This window comes from Lipotes vexillifer, unplaced genomic scaffold, assembly GCF_000442215.2.
Source record: "Lipotes vexillifer unplaced genomic scaffold, Lipotes_vexillifer_v1.1 scaffold979, whole genome shotgun sequence".
In the NCBI taxonomy this organism is placed as follows: domain Eukaryota; kingdom Metazoa; phylum Chordata; class Mammalia; order Artiodactyla; family Lipotidae; genus Lipotes; species Lipotes vexillifer.
In genome coordinates, this window is record NW_006791996.1 from 891 (window position 1) to 20,593 (window position 19,703).

Genomic DNA, 19,703 nt, shown 5'->3' on the forward strand with positions numbered 1-19,703 from the left:
GAGCTGAACCGCTATGCCAGCACCGACGCGAGCGCTCACGTTATTAACCGCGCGCCCCTCCCCCGCCCAACGTTCCACCCGTTATTTATGACATCTTTAGTTACGCCACCTTTATTAGGTTCGTGCGGAGATCCAATCCGCGCCACCAGAGTGGGCCTTTTTTCCAGAGTCCCCAGGGCGCAAGCCATCCTTCCCCTTGCAAAGGCGACAATTACCTCCTGCCGGGCCCTCTTCCCAACACCTCCCTGCCCTCCCTGGCCCCAAACAATGAGGCAAGATTTGGGCTGCAGACCCGAGTGGCCCCAAACTCCAGCAGCCCAGGGGGTGGGAGGGGGGTTAGGAAGGATTCAGAGCTTCCCAAGGAAACCACAGGACGTGGCATTCTGGGAAATTCAAAAGTGCTAATCCAGTTCTGGCAATCTGAACTCTTCCTCCTCAGAGCTGAAGTCTGAGAGACATTCTTCCTCCCTTTGGCCACACGGCTGAGAAGAAAAGTAGCCGACCAGCAAAATGAGCACCAGTTAGGGTGTCGGGAGGGGAACACTCCTTACAGTTATTCGAAAATGTTGCCTATATATGTCCATGCCAATCTCTCCCTTTGTCACAGCAGCTCGGTGGTTTGTGACCACCTAGAGGCGTGGGATAGGGAGGGTGGGAGGGAGGGAGACGCAAGAGGGAAGAGATATTGGAACATATGTATATGTATAACTGATTTACTTTGTTATAAAACAGAAACTAACACACCATTGTAAAGCAAATATATTCCAATAAAGATGTAAAAAAAAATAAAAAACAATAAAATAAAATAAAATGTTGCCATTTCCTCCAAACTCTCAGTATTCACGTCTCATTATTCATTCACCACTCTGTTATTAGGGGTTACCACTGAATCAGTGATGACTCCAGAACTTCTGTAGAAGGGGTTTGGGGCAGGTGAGCAATTCATTCTGGGAAAGAGAGTCTAAAACCAAGTGAATGGCCCTTTACATTAGCATGGGCAAACTTCCCCCATCCCACCTTGTCTCAACAGAGCCATTAATCTAGAAAAAACTACAGTGTCACTTTTCAGATGTCTACCCTGTGTGCACACATGGAAAAGACACTTAGAATGTTAAAGTCGGCATGTTAAGTAATTTTCTTGAAATACTGTAACTAGCACCCTATTTACTTTCTTCACAGTCATTTTCATAATCTATTCAATTTTAGTCCTTTTTAATTGTCTGGTACACCTTTAACACCTAAACTCCAAGAGAGAAGGAGCTTCATCTTATTTCCAGTGCCTAGCCCAGAATGGTTTCTAAATGGAACTGATTCCAAGATTGGCCTCATGTAAGGAATGGATCAGTTGTTATAATCAGGTTTCCGAAATCTTGAGTATCAATACGGAATCCTTTCCTCTCACATTTCACAGGAAGCTAGACATCTTAAAGCCCAAACATGGATACGTCTGAAGTTTCCTTGACTGGTTTAAATTGAATTAAAATGATTATATTGTATAGGAAAAACTTTCAAAATTTTTACATTTTTCAGAACATAACCACCTTTTATTTCTCTACTTTCTTCCCTTCAAAACAAACTTTGCAACATTGGGGTGAGTTAAATCATCAGAAATCTAGCCCCAAATTCAGCTCTCAGTGACATGAAACACATTTTGTGCTCCTTTTTAATAAAAATCCTATATGCAGTACATTAATGTTTTCTTTTAGAAATTACATTGACAACTTAATCCCTAATTTGAGGCATCCATATAATTGGTTTACAGAAAGGTTCTTCGGCAAAATATTTAACACAAGATGTATATGAGATCTGGGTAATATACCTTACTTGAAAGGCATGAATAGTTTTTAAACACTGTAGCATAATCACACTTAAGGCCATAGTTACTTTCTTCCCAAATCCCTGCAATTCTATTTGAGGGGAGTTCTAAAAGGCCTGTGTCTTCTCCTGTGTCCACGACTGCAGACGTACACTGATGGCCCTCAATCCTGCTCTCCAAACTTCAAATAAGGGGCCAGAGACAAGGCTCGGGACTTGAAAAAGTCCTAGAAATTCCCTGCCTCAAAAGCAGTTTCAGAGTTTCACCTTTTCCTAAGGATGACAGAGCTGAGTACACATGCCAAAGTCTTCCAAATCCTGCTGGTTGTTTTGAATTATGGCTACACTGGCTGTGTACCCCTTGAGTTTTTATCTCCACATACTTGAATTAAATCCTGTAGTTCCTCTTCGGTTCTAGCATCTGTGACCTCTTCACAGGGTCTATATGCCACAGCTATTTTACCACTTTCTGAAATAAAGCTAACGAGGATCAATTCACAACTTTTCTTGTTCTAAAACTTCCTGTATACAATGGTAGCACCCAATAATTAGACATTCTTTTGATTTCTAAAAGCAGAAAATAAGAGCATTTTCCTAGAAGTTCCCTCATCTGACACTTCCGTTTTTTATCATAATTATTTGTGAAAAAATATATAACAAGTATCAACTTTGGATCAAAAACCTTTATGATCTTAGAAATAAGAACTAAGCCATAATGACATAGAAATTAAAAGCCGTGCAAACAAAAATGTTCAATCACAATACAATGAAATAGGAAGGCATTAGGTGGGGGTCAAAGTGAGTTCAAACCTGGGATAGATACCACTGGACTATAATACATACTTCATGTTAGAAGCAAGGCAAGTGCCTACTCCTTGGCACCAAAATTCTACCAGATACAATGAACAAAGCTTTGGAGACAGAGACAGAGACAGAGAGAGCATTGGAACACTCTACTGGCAGAAACTGGCCCATGTACCTTTTGGACAATACAGCTTTCCTCAAGGCAAGCTAGAGCCACCAGGCTTTTTGGTCTAAGGAGTTTTCAGTACATATAAGGAATACCTTGGCATATCAAGGACAAACAACCCAGACATTTAGTCTGGTTCTTAAAGGTTGTTACCCAGAGTTGACAGCTGGTGGAGATTCTGCCTGATGACCAGGGAAGTCAAACTTCACTGGAAGGACTGCCCAGGCTGGAAGGCCAAGACCAATGCACGGTCAACTCTTACAAACAAATAAGGTCTCTGACAACTTAGCTAGGATTCATCAGTCTCTAAGCCTGCAGGGCTGTGAAGCAGGGGAGCAATTCTGTTCCGGGAATCTACTAATCATAAAGTTTCCTTTGGGCATAGCCTGTGACATTCTCACCGCTGTATAACTCGATAGGGAACACAATCAACGCTATTCAGTAGCATGACCACTTTCAAGGCTCACAAAAACGTAGCCGATTATTATATAAGAATCATATTCACCCAATATATCAGAAACGAAAACTGAAATTAAATTGATTTCAAAAACATAATCTAATAAACTCTTCAACAAGAAAACAACAATGATAATAATAATAGTCCATATATTTTGTCTGCTTACTGTGTTTCAGGCATAGTTCTAAGCTTTTTACATTCATCATCTCATTTACTCTTACAGTATCCCCCATTAGGTGATAAGCTGAATTACTAACCCTATTTGCAGATAAAGAAATTGCAGCTTAGAGATATTAAATACCTTCAAATGTCTCTGGCTAGAAAAATCTAAAATTGCAACAACAACACATAAATCTAAGAGACAAAGTTAGGACTCAAACACAGGTGTCCAAGGCTTATAATCACTACACTATTCTGTATGATAAGCAAGCAATTGAGGAAGAACTGGATCAAACACTTTCTGTATGAACTGAGGCAAGTCATTCTACATCTAAACACTGGGGACAATAATATTTGCTGTCGTTTTTCTCATAAATGCCACAAAGAACAAATGTTTAAGACTGCTGCTGTGAAAGCATCTGGTGATGAAAGAGTATGTAATGTTTAGATAAACATTATTTTCATCCAATTAACTTTTCAAATACGTTTGTTTGCTCACTGAAACTGAAGCACTTCAAGGACAGTCAGAAAGCTCTTACCTAAAACCACAATCAGCACTTTCTGGAATGCGTCTCTCATAGCCTTCTGAATAGCAAGCTTCTGGGTTACCTTCCTTTTCATAGGGAATGATAATGACCCTAAATCCAACCAAAACAGGTGAATTTAAAATGCCTGTCTGAATAACTGATTTCTAGGTTATATGTTTAAAACTAAAAATGCATCTGTGATTCTTAGATCATTATCTTAGTGATTAAGGGCAGGCACAACACTGGGGTACGGTTGAAAGTCTCTGTTGTAGGTATACCCTGGCTTGGCTCATTTTTACTGCTCAGATCTATTCTGGAAGTTCCTAAAATACTCGACGGGAAATGCAAACCAAGAACGTGGCACAAATCTCATATTACTCAAAGATTTCAAGTGGACAAGCTGAGGCTACACTGCTACAGACCCTGCTCTCCTGTGCGTAAAGGGCTGGATTCATACAGTGAGATAGATTTGGTGGTAGTGCAGGTGATCTGGCCTCTCCTCAACCATCACCCACTCAGGTGGATGGTGGAGCCTCCTCCCCTCCATTCACTAACAGCCCTGCCTCTGACTTAAAACCCTAAGCCCAAGTGCCATGGACTCTAGGAAAAAACTCAGTACCAATCGGAATCCCCTTTCTAGGGATCTATATTTACTTTTTCCGCTCAGGCCCTTCTATAGGAGGCAAAGGACTGAACATGAAGACTAATTTTTAAATGTTGAGTGTCACATGGGAGGCAAGGCCCTGTACGTTGAGTCATAATGGAGCTGTCCTGGACAATTAGGAAGCTTCAGAAGGGCTCTGAGCCCCTGGGTAGTAGAGACAGTTGACATATGGGATAACCTTGCCACAGTTCTTGTTGGCAAACATATCCCTTCGTGCTACTGAGAAAAACTCAGATACATTAGGCCTTTCCTTCATTTTATTTTAAGATGTTATTATCTTTTCTGTATTTATAAAAAATACAAGGGAAAAAAGATAAGAAGTATGTATAACTGCCAATGAATAAAAGAACTCATAATTGGAACTTCCCTGCTGGTGTAGTGGTTAAGACTCCATGCTCCCAATGCAGGGGGCCTTGGTTCAATCCCTGGTCAGTGAACTATGTCTCACATGCATGCTGCAACTAAGAGTTCGCACACCACAGTTAAGGAGCCTGCGAGCCGCAACTAAGGAGCCTGCCTGCTGCAACTAAGACCCGGTGCAACCAAATAAATTAATAAATAAATAGAAATTTAAAAGAACGCATAATTAAAGTAGGTAACAATTTCGGGCGTGTGGGCAGTAAACTAAGGCTCTGCATTAAATAAGGAAATCTAATACGAATGCCCTTTCCTCTCAACTCTATAGTGACTTGTAGAACATTCTATCAGTGCCGAGCTTTATGCTGTGAAAATCTCAGAACCTAAGCTTATGGAATAGTCTTAATGTCCAATATAAGAAAAGAACTCATTACTCACAACGGACACCAAGTAACTGTTTCATAAACTTTCCAGGACCATCTGTAATATCTGAGTGGTTATGTGAAATGGTCGCAGGGTCTGCAAACAAAAGAATGCCTGACACAAAATCATTTCAATCCCAGGGAGTACAGCCAGGACTGAAGAGGGTGTTAAACGGGGTACACAAGTGGGAGGTAGTGTACCTGGAGTCACATCTGAGGAGAGTTCTCAGATTCAATAAAGGTGAAATCAGTGAGTAAAGAAATATGGGTGAGAACAGGCAGCAAGGTCAGTAGGAAGTAGCCAGAGCAAGAAGCCAATCAGAGAAGACACACAATTATAAAGGGAAAGGTCTGGGAAATCTAAGCCTCACTCACTTATTCAGAGGAATTGAAAAGGTCCTTGAAAAAGGAATGGTGGCTGAATGGAGGCACATAATGAAATGTTAATTCTGGGGAAGTAAAATTGGATGGCATGTTAATATGGAATAAGGTTTCTACAATGCATTAAAGAATATTTTAACCATTTTCTGGAATGTGAAGGGAGTTCTGAATAGGCAGTTTGAGAGCGATGATGAAGCCTCCTTTATGTTACATCTGACAAAAGTTCCTCAAGCCCCGGACTTCCCTGGTGGCACAGTGGTTAAGAGTCCGCCTGCCAATGCAGGGGACACGGGTTCGACCCCTCATCCGGGAAGATCCCACACGCAGCAGAGCAACTAAGCCCGTAAGCCACAACTACTAAAGCCTGCGTGCCTAGAACCCATGCTCCGCAACAAGAGAAGCCATCGCAGTGAGAAGCCCACACACCACAAGGAAGAGGAACCCCCGCTCTCCACAACTAGAGAAAGCCAGCGCGCAGCAACAAGACCCAACGAAGCCAAAAATTAATTAATTAATTAATGAAAAAAGTTTGTCAACCTCACACATTTGAAACCCACATAAAATTAAATATAAGGAAGACTCTTGTGAAGATTTCTTAAATTAAGGGGCAGCATAAAATGACATGGGGTTTAACATCAGTTAAGTTTGGGTTTGGCCTCTAGTTTCCACATTTACTGTCATGAACCTTAAGTAAGTCACCTAACCATCCTGAGTTCGAGTTTCTTCATCTAAAAAAAACAAAGAAAGATCTGGGGAACTGGGGGATCATTGGGAGCAGTGCATCTGAGAGCACTCTGTACACCACAGTGCTGTACAAACGCTGGCCTTTTGTTTTTTTTCTTTCCCCACACTGGGATCTTAGTTTCCCGACCAGGGATTGAACCCGGGGCCTCAGCAGTGAAAGTGCAGAGTCCTAACCACTGGACCGCCAGGGAATTCCCGATGGCCTATTAGTTTTAAATTCAGCACTTCATCCCAGTAGAGCGAGGAATTCCACATTTGGACCCACCTTCACTGCAGATGTCTGAAAAAGCTGCTTCTGGTCGCATGCCTTTTGGGCTCTGTGCGCATCCCTTGCTGAATAAAACTTGATGATGGCATAGAACCCAGGACCGGCCACTGCTGCGTTTGGGAAGACTCGGACCGAGTACAGAAGGCCAAACTGGGAGAAGACTGTGAACAGAGAGTGCTGTAGGGTGCTCCCATGCTAAGTAAGTGCAGGAAATTTCACGCCCAGGAAAACAAACCGCCCATTCCCTTATATTCCCCCAGCCCTTCGCCACAGGCAACTGTGGTGAGCCCGCAACTCCAAACACTTCTCATTTTATGAACAAGTTTCCCTCTGAAATCCTAAGCTTCGAGAAGCATTAGGAGGCAATGCCGTCTCTTGCGAACTATCTCTCAAAAATCTGTGGGGGCGAGCTGACTGCTCAGGTCGGCTCTAGAACTAAGATTCCTCTCAGCGGAGACCACAGGCAGATGACGTGCTGAAGCAGTACCCCGGGCCGCCCAGTTGCTGGGGCGCGGGGCGGCTTCCTCCACCCCTCCCTCCGCCCCGGCTCGCCTCACTTGCAAGGCCTCTGCCGTGGGTCCAGAGCTCAGCTCCCACACCAGCAAGGTTTTGTCACCCGCGACGGGAACCGCAAAAGGTACCAACTCCGCCATTCTACCGTTACCGCGCGTGCGCAGCTCGGGGCGCAAGCGGACTGCGCCTGCGCACGCGCGCCCGCGCTTTTTTTAAAAAGGGCGCCTGAGGGGCGGAGCCAGCTGGGTGGGACTGGGACGGGGGCGGTGCTCGGACTTCTCCCTCGCCCCTCCCACTCGGGGCTTGCCTCTGCCTCTACTTCCCCTTCCGCAACCCGCGCGCCCGGAAGTTTTGGAGTTTAGCGTTTCTATTCAAGTGTACTTTTAGCGTAGAGTCCAAAGTGTGAGTTTACAGGATCGAATGGTGCGGACATCTTTATAGCAGCTGGCTTCATCTTCAAACTCCCAGAGGAGACTAGAGTACTAAGTAGTTAGCGCTAACTATCCACTGAACTTTAAAAACTTAGATTTCCCGACTCTGTGTGAGAAATGACCACCAAAGATGCAGTCCTTCGACTTGAGTGTTTGCATGAGTCTTAAATATGCAAACAAAGGTATAACATTAAAGCCATCAAGAGTCTAGTATGAAATTCTTAAAAAGCTGGTTTCTAGCCCATTTTCCTAAAGTACCGCCAAATCACCGAGCACATCTCTCCAACCCCACCACGACTTTCTCCACCTCAATATATCAGACACTTAGCCCCACCCATTACCTACTTCTGAGCTCTTTTACTTCAAGAATTGTAGACTTTGGAAGAGTTACTTGGATCTTGATACTGTTTCAAACCAGTAACTATAGATTTATTATCCATATCATTATCCATTGCATTCATTGTTTGTATCCATTTATTCATTGTATCCATCATCTGTGTATGAAGAAGATCTATAAACTTCTCCAGATAGATTATGAACACCTCATGAACAATATTTACAGATTTATCATCCTTTTTCTAGTACCTAGCACACTCATACTCTATTAGGTACTCAAATATACTTGGGATTAATCACGACTAAATTAACACATTCTTTGCACAAGGAATGCTTTAATAATTCCAAAAATATAGAAAATTCTTCATCGTGGTCTTCTTGGTTTGCAAATGACAGTCAGGAACCAGGGGCCTGGGCCTGGATAGGAACAAGGAGGAAGTCCTAGAAAACCATTTATTCCTGAGGCTCTGGTCAGTTTTATTTGTAAATGGGAAAGGAAGAAATTAACATGAAGTGGAGGCAAGAGGAAGAAGAAATGAAGGATTCCCAAGTGAGGACAGGAGTTCTGGAATGACTCCACCACAGGCCTGCTTCCTGTCTCATGCCAGGTGGCATCCTGTCATCCAGTAGGAGAGTGGCCGGCCTGCACAGTGCAACCTCCATTTTACCCTGTGGAGAGAAAGAGGATTGGTTCTTTTTTTAAATTAAGAATCAATTTTATTTATTTTTGGTTGCGTTGGGTCTTCGTTGCTGCACACAGGCTTTCTCTAGTTGCGACGAGCGGGGACTACTCTTTGTTGCGGTGCGCGGGCTTCTTATTGCGGTGGCTTCTCTTGTTGCGGAGCACGGGCTCCAGGCGCGTGGGCTCAGTAGTTGTGGCACATGGGCTTTGTTGCTCCACGGCACGTGGGATCTTCCCGGACCAGGGTTCGAACCCGTGTCCCCTGCATTAGCAGGCGGATTCTTAACCAATGAGCCACCAGGGAAGCCCAGCAACACTTTTTATAGAAAATGTTGCTGCCAGTTATGCAGAGAGGGCCCGTGGCAGCCATGTTTATGTTGCCTAATTTCTTCCATGCCTGTAGCTGAATGAATGGAGCTGGGACACAGGGTCCAAGCTGAACCCATCAGATCCTCCCTGCCAGGCACTTGGACTGGGACTGAGCCTAGCTAGTCTCTATGGTTGCTTAGGACATTAGCCCATAGATTCAGGGCAGACGTAGTCTGTCTGGTGGACTGTAGAGCAGAGAAAGCTGGTCTGCAGAGGGAGTAGTGAAGCCAATGTGCACAAAGAGAAGCAGAAACCTGCAAAGGAAAGTTTCCAGCCCTGCTTCCACCCTCTTCCTGAGGCCCAGCTGCACCCCTCGTGTGGGCTCAGCAAGACACCTTGTCCTCTCAGAATAAATCTCCCCCAGCTAGCTCAAGCTGTTCTGTTCCTACAACCAAAAGAGTTTTGTTTAATACGGTGTCAGAGGAAGAGCCAGATCCCAGGTCTTCTAAGTCGGAGTTCCAAGCCCTGCCACATCCCACATTTTTCTAGGTCAGGTCCTGGCCTACTGCCCATTTCTCTGTCACTACATCTCTCTTAAGGCTCTGCCCACTAACTTCGTCCCACCATGGCCTCCTCACCAGTTCTTCATCCCCCCTGTTCTGGACACAATCTTTTTCGCACAGTTGATGATTGAAAGCAGATTGGGGCTCAGCAGTTCTGAAAGGGAGAAAGAGAATACCCGTCAGAGCACAGGGGACAGTCCCGAAGACTGGCTCTCCCTGCAAGGCATGTGCCACCCAGTGGCTGAGAACTTCCGGACGAGGCAAGTCTTCCCCCTCAGAGGCCCATTTGGACATCCGTACAATGCCTGCTGGAGGTTGGGGGTGGTTGGGGGGTGGGGGCAGGAGGGGCAGGAGGGCTGAGATTTGAGCCTGTTGACTGCCATACTTCCTAATGGATGGTAGTTCACCCCAAGTGTGGAGGATTCTAGGGAAAGGAAATGCCAAAAGAGGCAGCACAGAGACGAAGGAAAAGTCCTGCCTAAGGAGGGAGGCTCTTCAGGTGAAGAGCCCAGGGCCATTAATCAGAGTACAAAGGAGGAGATGGGGGACAGAATCACGGACCTGTGGAGCCTCCTGGATTAGCCCTGAGGTGGGAGTTTGCACTTGGCCTTCGGTCAGACCATTAGCCAAAGGCAGCTCTACTTGGTGGTGAGAGCTGAGCCTTCAGGCCCACCAGTTTGGCATTCAGCACTGGTTCTATGAGCCTCAGTTTGCTCACCAATAAAGTGGGGATCATACTAGTTTCTACCGCATGGCAAGTTGGATGAAATGAGCTATGTATGTAAAGTACTGAGTATATAATACGCTCTCAATAAATGCTGGCTGCTGCACTGCTCTACTGCTACTGCCTGTGCAGAGCTTCTCTGGATCCTGCTAGCACACTGCAGAACCTCCTATGGGCATTTAGGGACACGAGTCAACCCTCTGCTCAGTAAAGGGATTCCCTGATTCCTTGAACCAATCCTCTGGGGTTGTTTCCAGCCTGTGTGTGGGAAGGGAAGTCCCGTGAGCAGAGCCTGGTCATCTCTCTCACCTCTCCCACCCTGGGGCCCTGGCCAGACCTTGACAGTCCACTTGGCAAATGTTTTCCGTGTGACTCTTGTAATCATTGCACCAGTAGTGGCTGTTGATCTGGAAGATGCCATAGTCAAAGCTGCCATCTGTATTTTCATTTACCTTTGTTATGTTGAAGTGACTTTCCCCGAAGGCCAGGCACAGCCCTTAGAACAGGGAGAAGAGGGTTTTTAGAGGGGGGCCAAGCTGAGGGACAAGGAAGACGGAGGAGGAAGGGAGACAAGGAATCAGAAGAAAGGAACAGGCTTCCCTGGTGGCGCAGTGGTTAAGACAACTAAGCCCGTGCGCCACAACTACAGAGCCTGCGCTCTAGAGACAACGAGCCACAAGTACTGAAGCCCACGCGCTCTAGGGCCCGTGCTCAACAACAAAAGAAGCCATCGCAATGAGAAGCCTGCACACCTCAACGAAGAGTAGCCCCCGCTCGCCGCAACTAGAGAAAGCCTGCATGCAGTAGCAAAGACCCAACGGGGCCAATAATTAATTAATTAATTAATTTTTTAAACAAGAAGAAAGGAACAAAGCCTAAGAGGCTAGATGGGGCTAGTGGGCCAGAAACACCCATTAGCTTCTCCTCTCATTCTTCAGTCCATCCACCCATCAGTACAACCACTCATCCGTCCATCTGTCCATGCATGATTTCTGCACTTAATGATCACCTACTGTGTGCCAGAAACTGTGCAAAACCCAGTGAGGGACATTTAGCTGGCTCAAATGCAGATGCTGCCTTCAAGGTGCCTATAGAATAAGAATGAAGATATGTACCTAAAAAACCCACAAAGCAAGATGAAAGGAGAGAGTGTTATAAGGCAGACGTGCCTTACAATTCTGGGCAAGAGGGAGCTATCTCTACCATGGAGTAGGACGAAACCTTTGCACTGGCTGTTCCCTCAGCCTGGAATGCTCTTCCGCCAGATGGTTGGGGGACTAGGTCCTTTATTCCATTCAGCACTGCTCAATGTCACCTCCTCAGAGAGGCCTTCCTTGACTTCCCCCTCTAGAACAGTGTCACCCATCACTCCCCACTGCTTTATTCTTCTGCATAGCATTTATCACCACCAGGAAGCACTTCATATATTTGTGTGTTTCTTTCTTGCTGTCTCTTCCCCTAGAACGTGAACACTATGAGAGAAGGGGCTGTGTTGATATCTGAATCCCCAGCACCTAAAGTAGTTCCTGGGACATAATAAGTGCTCAGTTAAGAATCATGGAACAAATATCGAATGTTGGGAAAGGCTTCTTGGAGAGGGCTGCTTTTTGAACTTGACTTTGAAAAACAAATGAGAGAAAAAGAAACATGGCCACGGAGGGCATGACCGGGAGAGGAGGAGAAAGGGGATGTGAGGTGTGAGGAAATGGCACTCACAGTCACTCAGGGAGTAGCCCTCAAAGCCATCCAAGTCCTCCTGGTGCAGCACCTTGGCCAAGTCACATCGGTTGATGAGGCTGGCTTGATTCACAGCAGCGAGACAGCTGACCAAGGAGATGAGTAGCAGTGTCGTCATCCTCAGAGGGGAGGAGACGCAGTGGAGGGTGAGCAGAGGAAGGCCTGCGGGTCCTAGGGTCTCCCAGGAGAGAGTGTCTTCTGAGGAATCTGGAGAGAGCAACCAAATATCCCCGCTTACTCACTGCCCCCCTCCTGGCTGTTTCCCTTTCCTCTCATGTATTATTTTATAAATATATTTTTGGGGGGGGGGTCTCCTGTTGTTTTGTTTCTATTTTTGTTTTTGTTTTCCCTAGTCTAAAATTAACGATGCTGGAGCACGTCAAATAGAAATGAGAGCCAGCTCAAAGGGGTACCCACTGGCCAAATCTGGAACAGCATTTTTTGGGTAACAGCTTTACTGAGATATAATTCACAATATATAATTCAAATACCATACACTTAATTCATTTAAAGTATACAATTCAATCATTTTTCACAGAACTGTGCAACCAATCCCACAGTCAACTTTAGAATATTTTCATCAACCCAAAAAGAAACCCCATATCTGTTAGCACTCACTGTCTGTTCCACTTCCCTCCAGCCTCTGGCAACCAATAATCTACTTTCTACCTCTATAGATTTGCATATTCTGAACATTTCATATAAATGAAGTCATACAATATCTGGTCTTTTGTGTTTGACTTCTTTCACTTAACATCCATGTTGTAGCATGTACCAATATTTCATGCCCTTTCACGGCTGAATAATATGCCATTGTACGGATATACCACAATATGGTTATGTATTCATCGGCTTGTGGACATTTGAGTTGTTTCTATTTTTTGGCTATTATGAATAATGCTGCTATGAACATTCGTGTACAAGTTTTTGTGTGGACAAATGTTTCCATTCCTTTGGATACATACCAAAGAGTGGAATTGCTGGGTCACATGGTGACCTAAAGTTTAAACTTTTGAGGAATTGCTGGACTTCCAAAGCGGCTGTACCATTTTACATTCCCATCAGCAATGTATGGAGGTTCCAATTTCTCCACATCCTCACCAACAGAGTTATTAACTGTCTTTTTGATCAAAGCTATCCTAATGGGTGTGAAGTGGTATCACATTGTGATTTTGATTTACACTTGCCTCATGGCTAATAATGTTGATCATCTTTTCACATGCTCATTGGCTATTTGTGTAACTTTGGTAAAATGTCTTTTCACAACCTCTGCCCATTTTTTCAGTTGGGTTGTTTGTCTTTTCATTATTGAGTTGTAAGTGCTCTTCATTTGGCTTTGTCTGATGTTTCCTCGAGATTAGCTACAGGTTATGCATCTCTGGCCAGAATGCTGCATAAGTGATGTGTGTCCTTCTCAGGGTATCACATCTGGAGGCACATAATGTCTCTCTTTATCCCTGCTTCTCCCAGGTAGACTTTGGGTGTGGGGCCAGAGGAGGACAGTTTAGAATCACGTGGATACGGCCCATCCGAGAGAATAAGCCTCCTTGAACAGGGATCAGAGTCCAGACAGGATTCCAGCCCCAGGGTCCACCCTTTCTGCAACCTGAACACCCTTTTGCCCTTACTACCACCCTATGATTCAATAAGTGTCCTTTCTAGTGTAAACACGTTTGAGTTGAGTTTCTGTCACTTACAAATAAGAGAGACCTGCCAGGAGAGGAAGGATGGGGTTAACCGTCCACGGAATGGTGACCTGACAACCTGTCACCTCCCCATGAAGGCCACACATCTGAGTATCATTTGTCACCAAAGTCTGGGAGACATTTCCACCAACTATAGCAAAAAGGAAGCAAGAGAAAATTTTGTTACTGATGTTCACTCCACCCTCTGAAACAGGGTGATAAGGTCTGACAGAAAGGAAGTAGGAAGAGCTTTCTAAGTGCGCAGTGATGCCCCATACCCTCTGGCTTTGGACTTCCCTCCCCAGTGGGACAGCAGCGCATTGCATCTTGGGATGTGAAGGCAGCCGGAGCTCTGGTTGAGGTTGAACTCTGGGAGGAGGGTATTCTCTGGGTACCACTTTATGAAGTACCGTTTGGGGCCAAAAATATGCAGGTGCCTCAGATGACCCAAACTACCATGTCTGTGTAGAATTAGAGGCCTGGGTAGGAGGAGAGGCTTCCACAGCCCAGGACCACATGCTGGAAATTGGGCCAGGGGAGGGTCTCCCTGCAGCTTAAAGTCTTAGAGGGGATGATGGCAGCACTCAAAGGGGGACCAGAGGGACCCTCCACCCCCACCCCCCAACTGTGACAGAAATGAGACCTGAATGGATTCCTACCCATTCAAGGACCTGGGACCCATCCTGGGACCCAACTTGGGACCCAAGGATAAATTCTGAATGTTGCAACCTGGGACAAGAAGACAGGGAAGCCACAGATCAATGGTCTAAATAAATATTTACAAGTTATAAATCAAACTAACAAGCTGTTAACTAAAATATTTTCTATCCTCATATTCTGACAAACATTCCTTTAAAAGGATAAAATTTTAAAATGTGTATGAACTGAAAGTTAGCCAAATGTCAAAGATGAATGAATTTAATTTTTATTCCACATGTCTAGATGCTCTGTTAATGGGCTGACAATGTTGGGATGAATAATAAACATATACATAATTCATAAAGGATTAGAACTATTCCATGAAATTTATTTTTCTTATCTCCCTTTCAATACAATCACTAATTATATTACTATTATCAAGATTTTTCAATATATTTAAGAATTTAAAACATACTTATATTCAAAGTACAAAATTTTAAATATATTTTCATCAAAAATATAAATTTATGTGAAAAATGTATTAATTTTCTGTTTTCCAAAAATTAGCTTTTTTAAAATATTCAAAGGTATCTAATAATTCAAAAGGCAAAATACAAATTAAAATGAATGAATATTGAATTTTTATATCAAATTATTTTTATAAATCCAAACACTTTATTTTACGCTTTGAAAGCTTAATTACATTTTATTAAGTAACTTTTCATTTTAAAATTTAACTTAAATTTTAGTTAAATTATAAATTAATTTTAAAACATTTTTAATTTAAAACTTTAAAATGAAAATGTTACAATTCATACGTCTAGCATTCAATGTCCATCTTGTTGCTAATGTAAAGAATTAGTATCATATTATGTCTGAAGTCTAAACATATATAAAAATTTAAGAGTAATATGTAATGTGATTTATGCAATATTACAAACATTTCCTCAGCTTTTTACAACTGAGGCAAATACTGTACTAATTCCTGTGTACTTCCAGAACCATGAGTAGAAACATGAAAATAAGAATGGTACACTCAGCACTGCTAGAAAATGATATTTCATTGTGTTCAAATCTATTGCGTTCAAGCTACCTGAGAGGAAAGCTCTGACAAGTTAGTCTTTTCTCTTTCCTAAGTTCTTTTCTGCTCAAAGCGTCTCTGGACTCTGAAATTGTACCAAGCAGGAGTCATTAAGCTTTCATCAAACCTTTAGACGCAGTTGCATTTTTCCCCGTGAACATAGGGTAAGATGTAAAGAAGCATCTCCCCAGGGCCTAAACATTGTTAGTCAAGAGAGTGGATGTTTCGGGTTACGTCGTGCTGTGCCAGCGCTGAGTGCCAGATCTTGAGTAACAGAGGCATCCTGTGGTTTAATTTAATTATCTTGTCTGCAGGTGCACTAAGCACAGGCCCAGCTAGGGGCTCCACTTGTCAGTTTTAATAGCAATACTGGAAAAGTATGCTCTGGCAATAAATTGCTATAGAAACCAGAGGAAATTTTAAGGAAGTGTCTGCTTCGAGTTTTCAATAAAATATGAGAAAACCCCCAAATGATACCGCTGGCTGAAATGCAGAATAGAAGGAACTAAAATCCAGTGACAGAAATGAAATCTGTATTCAAGGCAGAAAGGGCAGAATCCACACGGCAGAAGAGTCAATCAAAGCTGTAGTCACACACTTGGGAAGTTCTTCAAATGCAGAGCAGAAAGACGTGTGGAAAACAATGGGACAAAAAAAGGATGGATATGGATGATAAAGATTAGAGCCTTAAACTGGGACAAAGACACCAGAGCTGAAAAAGGTGAGTTTGCAGATCTGACAGGTAACCTGTGTTCCAGGAAAAATACATGAAAAGACAGTCACTACCGAGACATATTCAAACCATATATTCATAAGACTGAATTTTTGACTTTACTTTTAGGCCTGTACTTTGCCCCACAGAACATATACCTTCTCAAATACTTCAGGAATAGTGACGAAATCGATTATAAACTAGGCTACAAATTTGTCCCCAAAGGAGGAATTACGTAAGCTCCGTACTCTGGCTATAATTTAAAAACCTCAGTTTCTTATAACTTTAACAGAAACACACACACACACACTTTTTCCCCTCTGAATAATTATTGAGTCAAAGGCAAAATTAAAATCTGGAATAACAGGTTTGCAAAACAATGAAAATGACATTAATATATTAAGTGTCGGAAATTTATTTAGAAGTAAACTCATAATCTTAACTGCTTTCATTCAAATAAAACAAGCAAACTGAGCATTCAACTCAAGAAGTTAGAAAAAGTAGAAGAAAAACATTCCCAAGGAAAACAGAAGGAAGTGAAACATAAGAATGAAAGTGTAACGTATTTAATTGGCTTCAGGGGAAATATTGGGTGACGAGTTAAAAACGAAGTTAAGAAGCAAAGACTAGAGAACCTGAATATTACGTGTCCCACTATGGACTTTGGATCCTTCTCTGTAGCATTAGTGTTGTGTAAACTAAATATTTCAAAGTTTCTGGAGTGAATTCCTTGCAAGGACTGGCCACTCGGAAGCCAAGGGTTACCAGCAAGCAACAGATTTCTTTAATAAAAACACAGTGGGTAGATTATCCAAGAAAGTAAATATAACTGAAGGTTCTAAAGCCTTGATACCCCCAAAAGCATTGCCAAACACTTTCTCCCATAAAATCATATTTTGTCCCAAGGGGGGACCCCCAGCAGGACTGAGGAGTACCATTGCCTGCTGCTGGACCTGGGAGCATGGGGCAAGGAGGGAGACATGTCTCTGCTCAGGAAAGTGCAATGGAAGCTCCTAGATTGTGCTGTGAAATGCAAGATGAGTGAAATACACACCTGCCTTTGAAAAATCAGATATGGACCTTAGCAGGTCCATAAGTCTGAGTAATTAATAGACTGGAGAAATTCCATGGTGGTCCAGTCCAGACACATCATTCACATAGCTCAAAAAGAAGCATGCCACCCTGATGGTCAGCCCTTCGAGAAATGAATCTTTCCACTGAGCTAAAATTTGCCTGGGTCCACTTTCTCTGCTTAATCTCAGTTCCCACACGTCGTCCACCCAGCTTCGGACCCTTCTGCCTGGGGTGGCCAATTGCTGGCCTTTGGAGTCCAACCAAAATTTCTGGCAAAGAACTGGGCTCATATAACTGCATGTATAGGTAAAGCATGTGACTACGTCATTATATGTTTTAGTGTAATCATGCCTGAGCATCTTCATAGAACTTACCTATTATTTTATTACTTTCCCCCAGTTTCTCTTTTATATTATAGTTAAAGCATTATGCTGATTTTTAAATTTACCATCATTATGAATAGATTAAACAAATCAATAAAAAGGAATGAATGGGGCTTCCCTGGTGGCGCAGTGGTTGAGAGTCCGCCTGCCAATGCAGGGGGCACGGGTTCGTGCCCCGGTCCGGGAAGATCCCACATGCTGCGGAGCAGCTGGGCCCGTGAGCCATGGCCGCTGAGCCTGCACCTCCGGAGCCTGTGCTCCGCAACGGGAGAGGCCATAACAGTGAGAGGTCAGTGTACCGCAAAAAAAAAAAAAAAAAGGTGCACACAACAACGTGGATAAATTTCAAAATAATTATGCTGAGTGAAAGAAGCCAGACCAATAAAAGGGTATATACTGTATGAGCCCATTTATAGAAAACTCTAGAAAGTGTAAACAAGTCTATAATGACAAAACAGATCAGTAGGTTTTGGGGGGATTAGGGAGTAGAAACGGGCACAAGGAAATTTTGGGGGGTGATTGAGATGTTCACTATCTTGATGTGATGATGGCTTCATGAGAATTTACATAAATCAAAAATTAGCAAATTGTACGCTATAAATGTCATTTATTATATGTCAATAAAGTGCTTAAAATCTTTAAAAATTACTATCATTGGGCTTCCCTGGTGGCGCAGTGATTGAGAGTCTGCCTGCCAATGCAGGGGACACGGGTTCGTGCCCCGGTCCGGGAGGATCCCACGTGCCGCGGAGCGGCTGGGCCCGTGAGCCATTAAAATTTTCAGCTATTGATTTCTGCCAAATAAAATCCTAGTATCATCCTTTTAGAGTGCCTTTGAAGAACATGTTTGAAAAAATTTTTCTGAAAAATTGAGCCATATGATTCAGTGATTATTTTTTAATTACTGTCTGTTACTTGAAATGGGAAAGATTATTTCAGCACAAAAAGAATCACACTTCAAAGTCTTCAAATTAAGTAATGAATGTGTTTTTATTTCTCTTATAATTTAAAAAATGTGAACATTCTGTAATTCAGCAGCAACTTTTACTTCCTGGTGACTTCTTCACTGGGTCTTAATTCCCTTTTATATAACAGACTCTTGTTCCGGAAGGCAATTAGCTTTTCATCATTCTTCTGTCTAGATAACCTCCAACGACAAATCCCACAGGGACAAGTATATGTACCCAGTGGTCACGCACCATCTGAAGTAAGTTCATCATGAATGCTGAAGCCTCGGAAGCAACAACGACACTACCCACAAAATATATTTTGTGGAAAGGGAGTTATGGGTCTGTCATGGCTGAGAATCCCAGTATTTGGAAAATTCAGAAGTTGGGGCAAAATTTCTCCCACATGCCAGTTTTCAGGCCAACTCTCTGTGCAATTTATCCAGTAGCCACTAGAGGCCAGCAGAGGTCCAGGTACAGGAAGGCAGGGGCTGCGGGGACACCAACACGTAAAAGTATTCCCTCCTCTATGCTCGCCAGCCTGGGAGCCGGGCATTAATATCCCCGATTTATGCAGTGGTAGAGCCGGGATTTGGGTTGTGGTCTCTTTGGCTCCTGATTCCACTTTGTTGGTTCCTCAACAAGAGCCCTCCCTGTGCTACCATATGTCCTATCTTCAGTGGGGCAGCAGCCAGAGCTCCAGGTCTGTCATCCACAGAAGTGACATGGAGTAGTTGGAGGTGGCATCAAAGAGTTGTGATTCTCAAGGTGCCTTTAGAAGGCCTCTCAGGCTCAAGGTACCCTCTGTATTGGCCTTCCACCTTGCCTGAAACCCTCCTATTATGAAACAAGGCGGACTTCCCTGGTGGCGCAGTGGTTAAGAATCCCCAATGCAGGGGGCACGGGTTCGAGCCCCGGTCCGGGAAGATCCCACATGCCGCGGAGCAGCTAAGCCCGGTCACCACAACTACTGAGCCTGCGCTCTAGAGCCTGCCAGCCACAACTACTGAGTCCGCATGCCGCAACTACTGCAGCCCGCGTGCCTAGAGCCCGTGCTCCGCAACAAGAGAAGCCACTGCAATGAGAAGCCCGCGCACCGCAACGAAGAGTAGCCCCGCTCGCC

General features: G+C 43.7%; 2 protein-coding genes across 2 annotated transcripts; both read right to left on the reverse strand.

The window, feature by feature from the left end:
- Window positions 1–401: 401 nt before the first annotated feature.
- LOC103081803 (RAD52 motif-containing protein 1-like) lies at window positions 402–7,437 on the reverse strand. The gene is made up of 6 exons (XM_007465254.1): window positions 7,322–7,437; window positions 6,762–6,941; window positions 4,678–4,699; window positions 3,941–4,039; window positions 2,199–2,284; window positions 402–482 (listed from the first exon to the last, which is right to left on the reverse strand). The coding sequence occupies exons 1-6, from the start codon at window positions 7,415–7,417 to the stop codon at window positions 402–404; spliced, it is 564 nt and encodes a 187-aa protein (XP_007465316.1). The 5' UTR covers window positions 7,418–7,437.
- Window positions 7,438–8,609: 1,172 nt separating this feature from the next.
- Window positions 8,610–12,237, reverse strand: LYZL6 (lysozyme like 6). The gene is made up of 4 exons (XM_007465249.1): window positions 12,039–12,237; window positions 10,660–10,818; window positions 9,674–9,752; window positions 8,610–8,713 (listed from the first exon to the last, which is right to left on the reverse strand). The coding sequence occupies exons 1-4, from the start codon at window positions 12,175–12,177 to the stop codon at window positions 8,644–8,646; spliced, it is 447 nt and encodes a 148-aa protein (XP_007465311.1). The 5' UTR covers window positions 12,178–12,237; the 3' UTR covers window positions 8,610–8,643.
- Window positions 12,238–19,703: the final 7,466 nt, after the last annotated feature.

Coding starts and splice junctions, on each gene's coding strand:
- LOC103081803 (XM_007465254.1), bottom strand. CDS start 7,417: ATGGCGGAGTTGGTACCTTTTGCGGTTCCCGTCGCGGGTGACAAAACC. Junction 6,942..7,321: donor CCACGGCAGAGGCCTTGCAA/GTGAGGCGAGCC, acceptor AGCACCCTACAG/CACTCTCTGTTCACAGTCTT. Junction 2,285..3,940: donor AGTGCTGATTGTGGTTTTAG/GTAAGAGCTTTC, acceptor GCTTTATTTCAG/AAAGTGGTAAAATAGCTGTG.
- LYZL6 (XM_007465249.1), bottom strand. CDS start 12,177: ATGACGACACTGCTACTCATCTCCTTGGTCAGCTGTCTCGCTGCTGTG. Junction 10,819..12,038: donor GGGCTACTCCCTGAGTGACT/GTGAGTGCCATT, acceptor CCCTGTTCTAAG/GGCTGTGCCTGGCCTTCGGG. Junction 9,753..10,659: donor TTGCCAAGTGGACTGTCAAG/GTCTGGCCAGGG, acceptor TCTCCCTTTCAG/AACTGCTGAGCCCCAATCTG.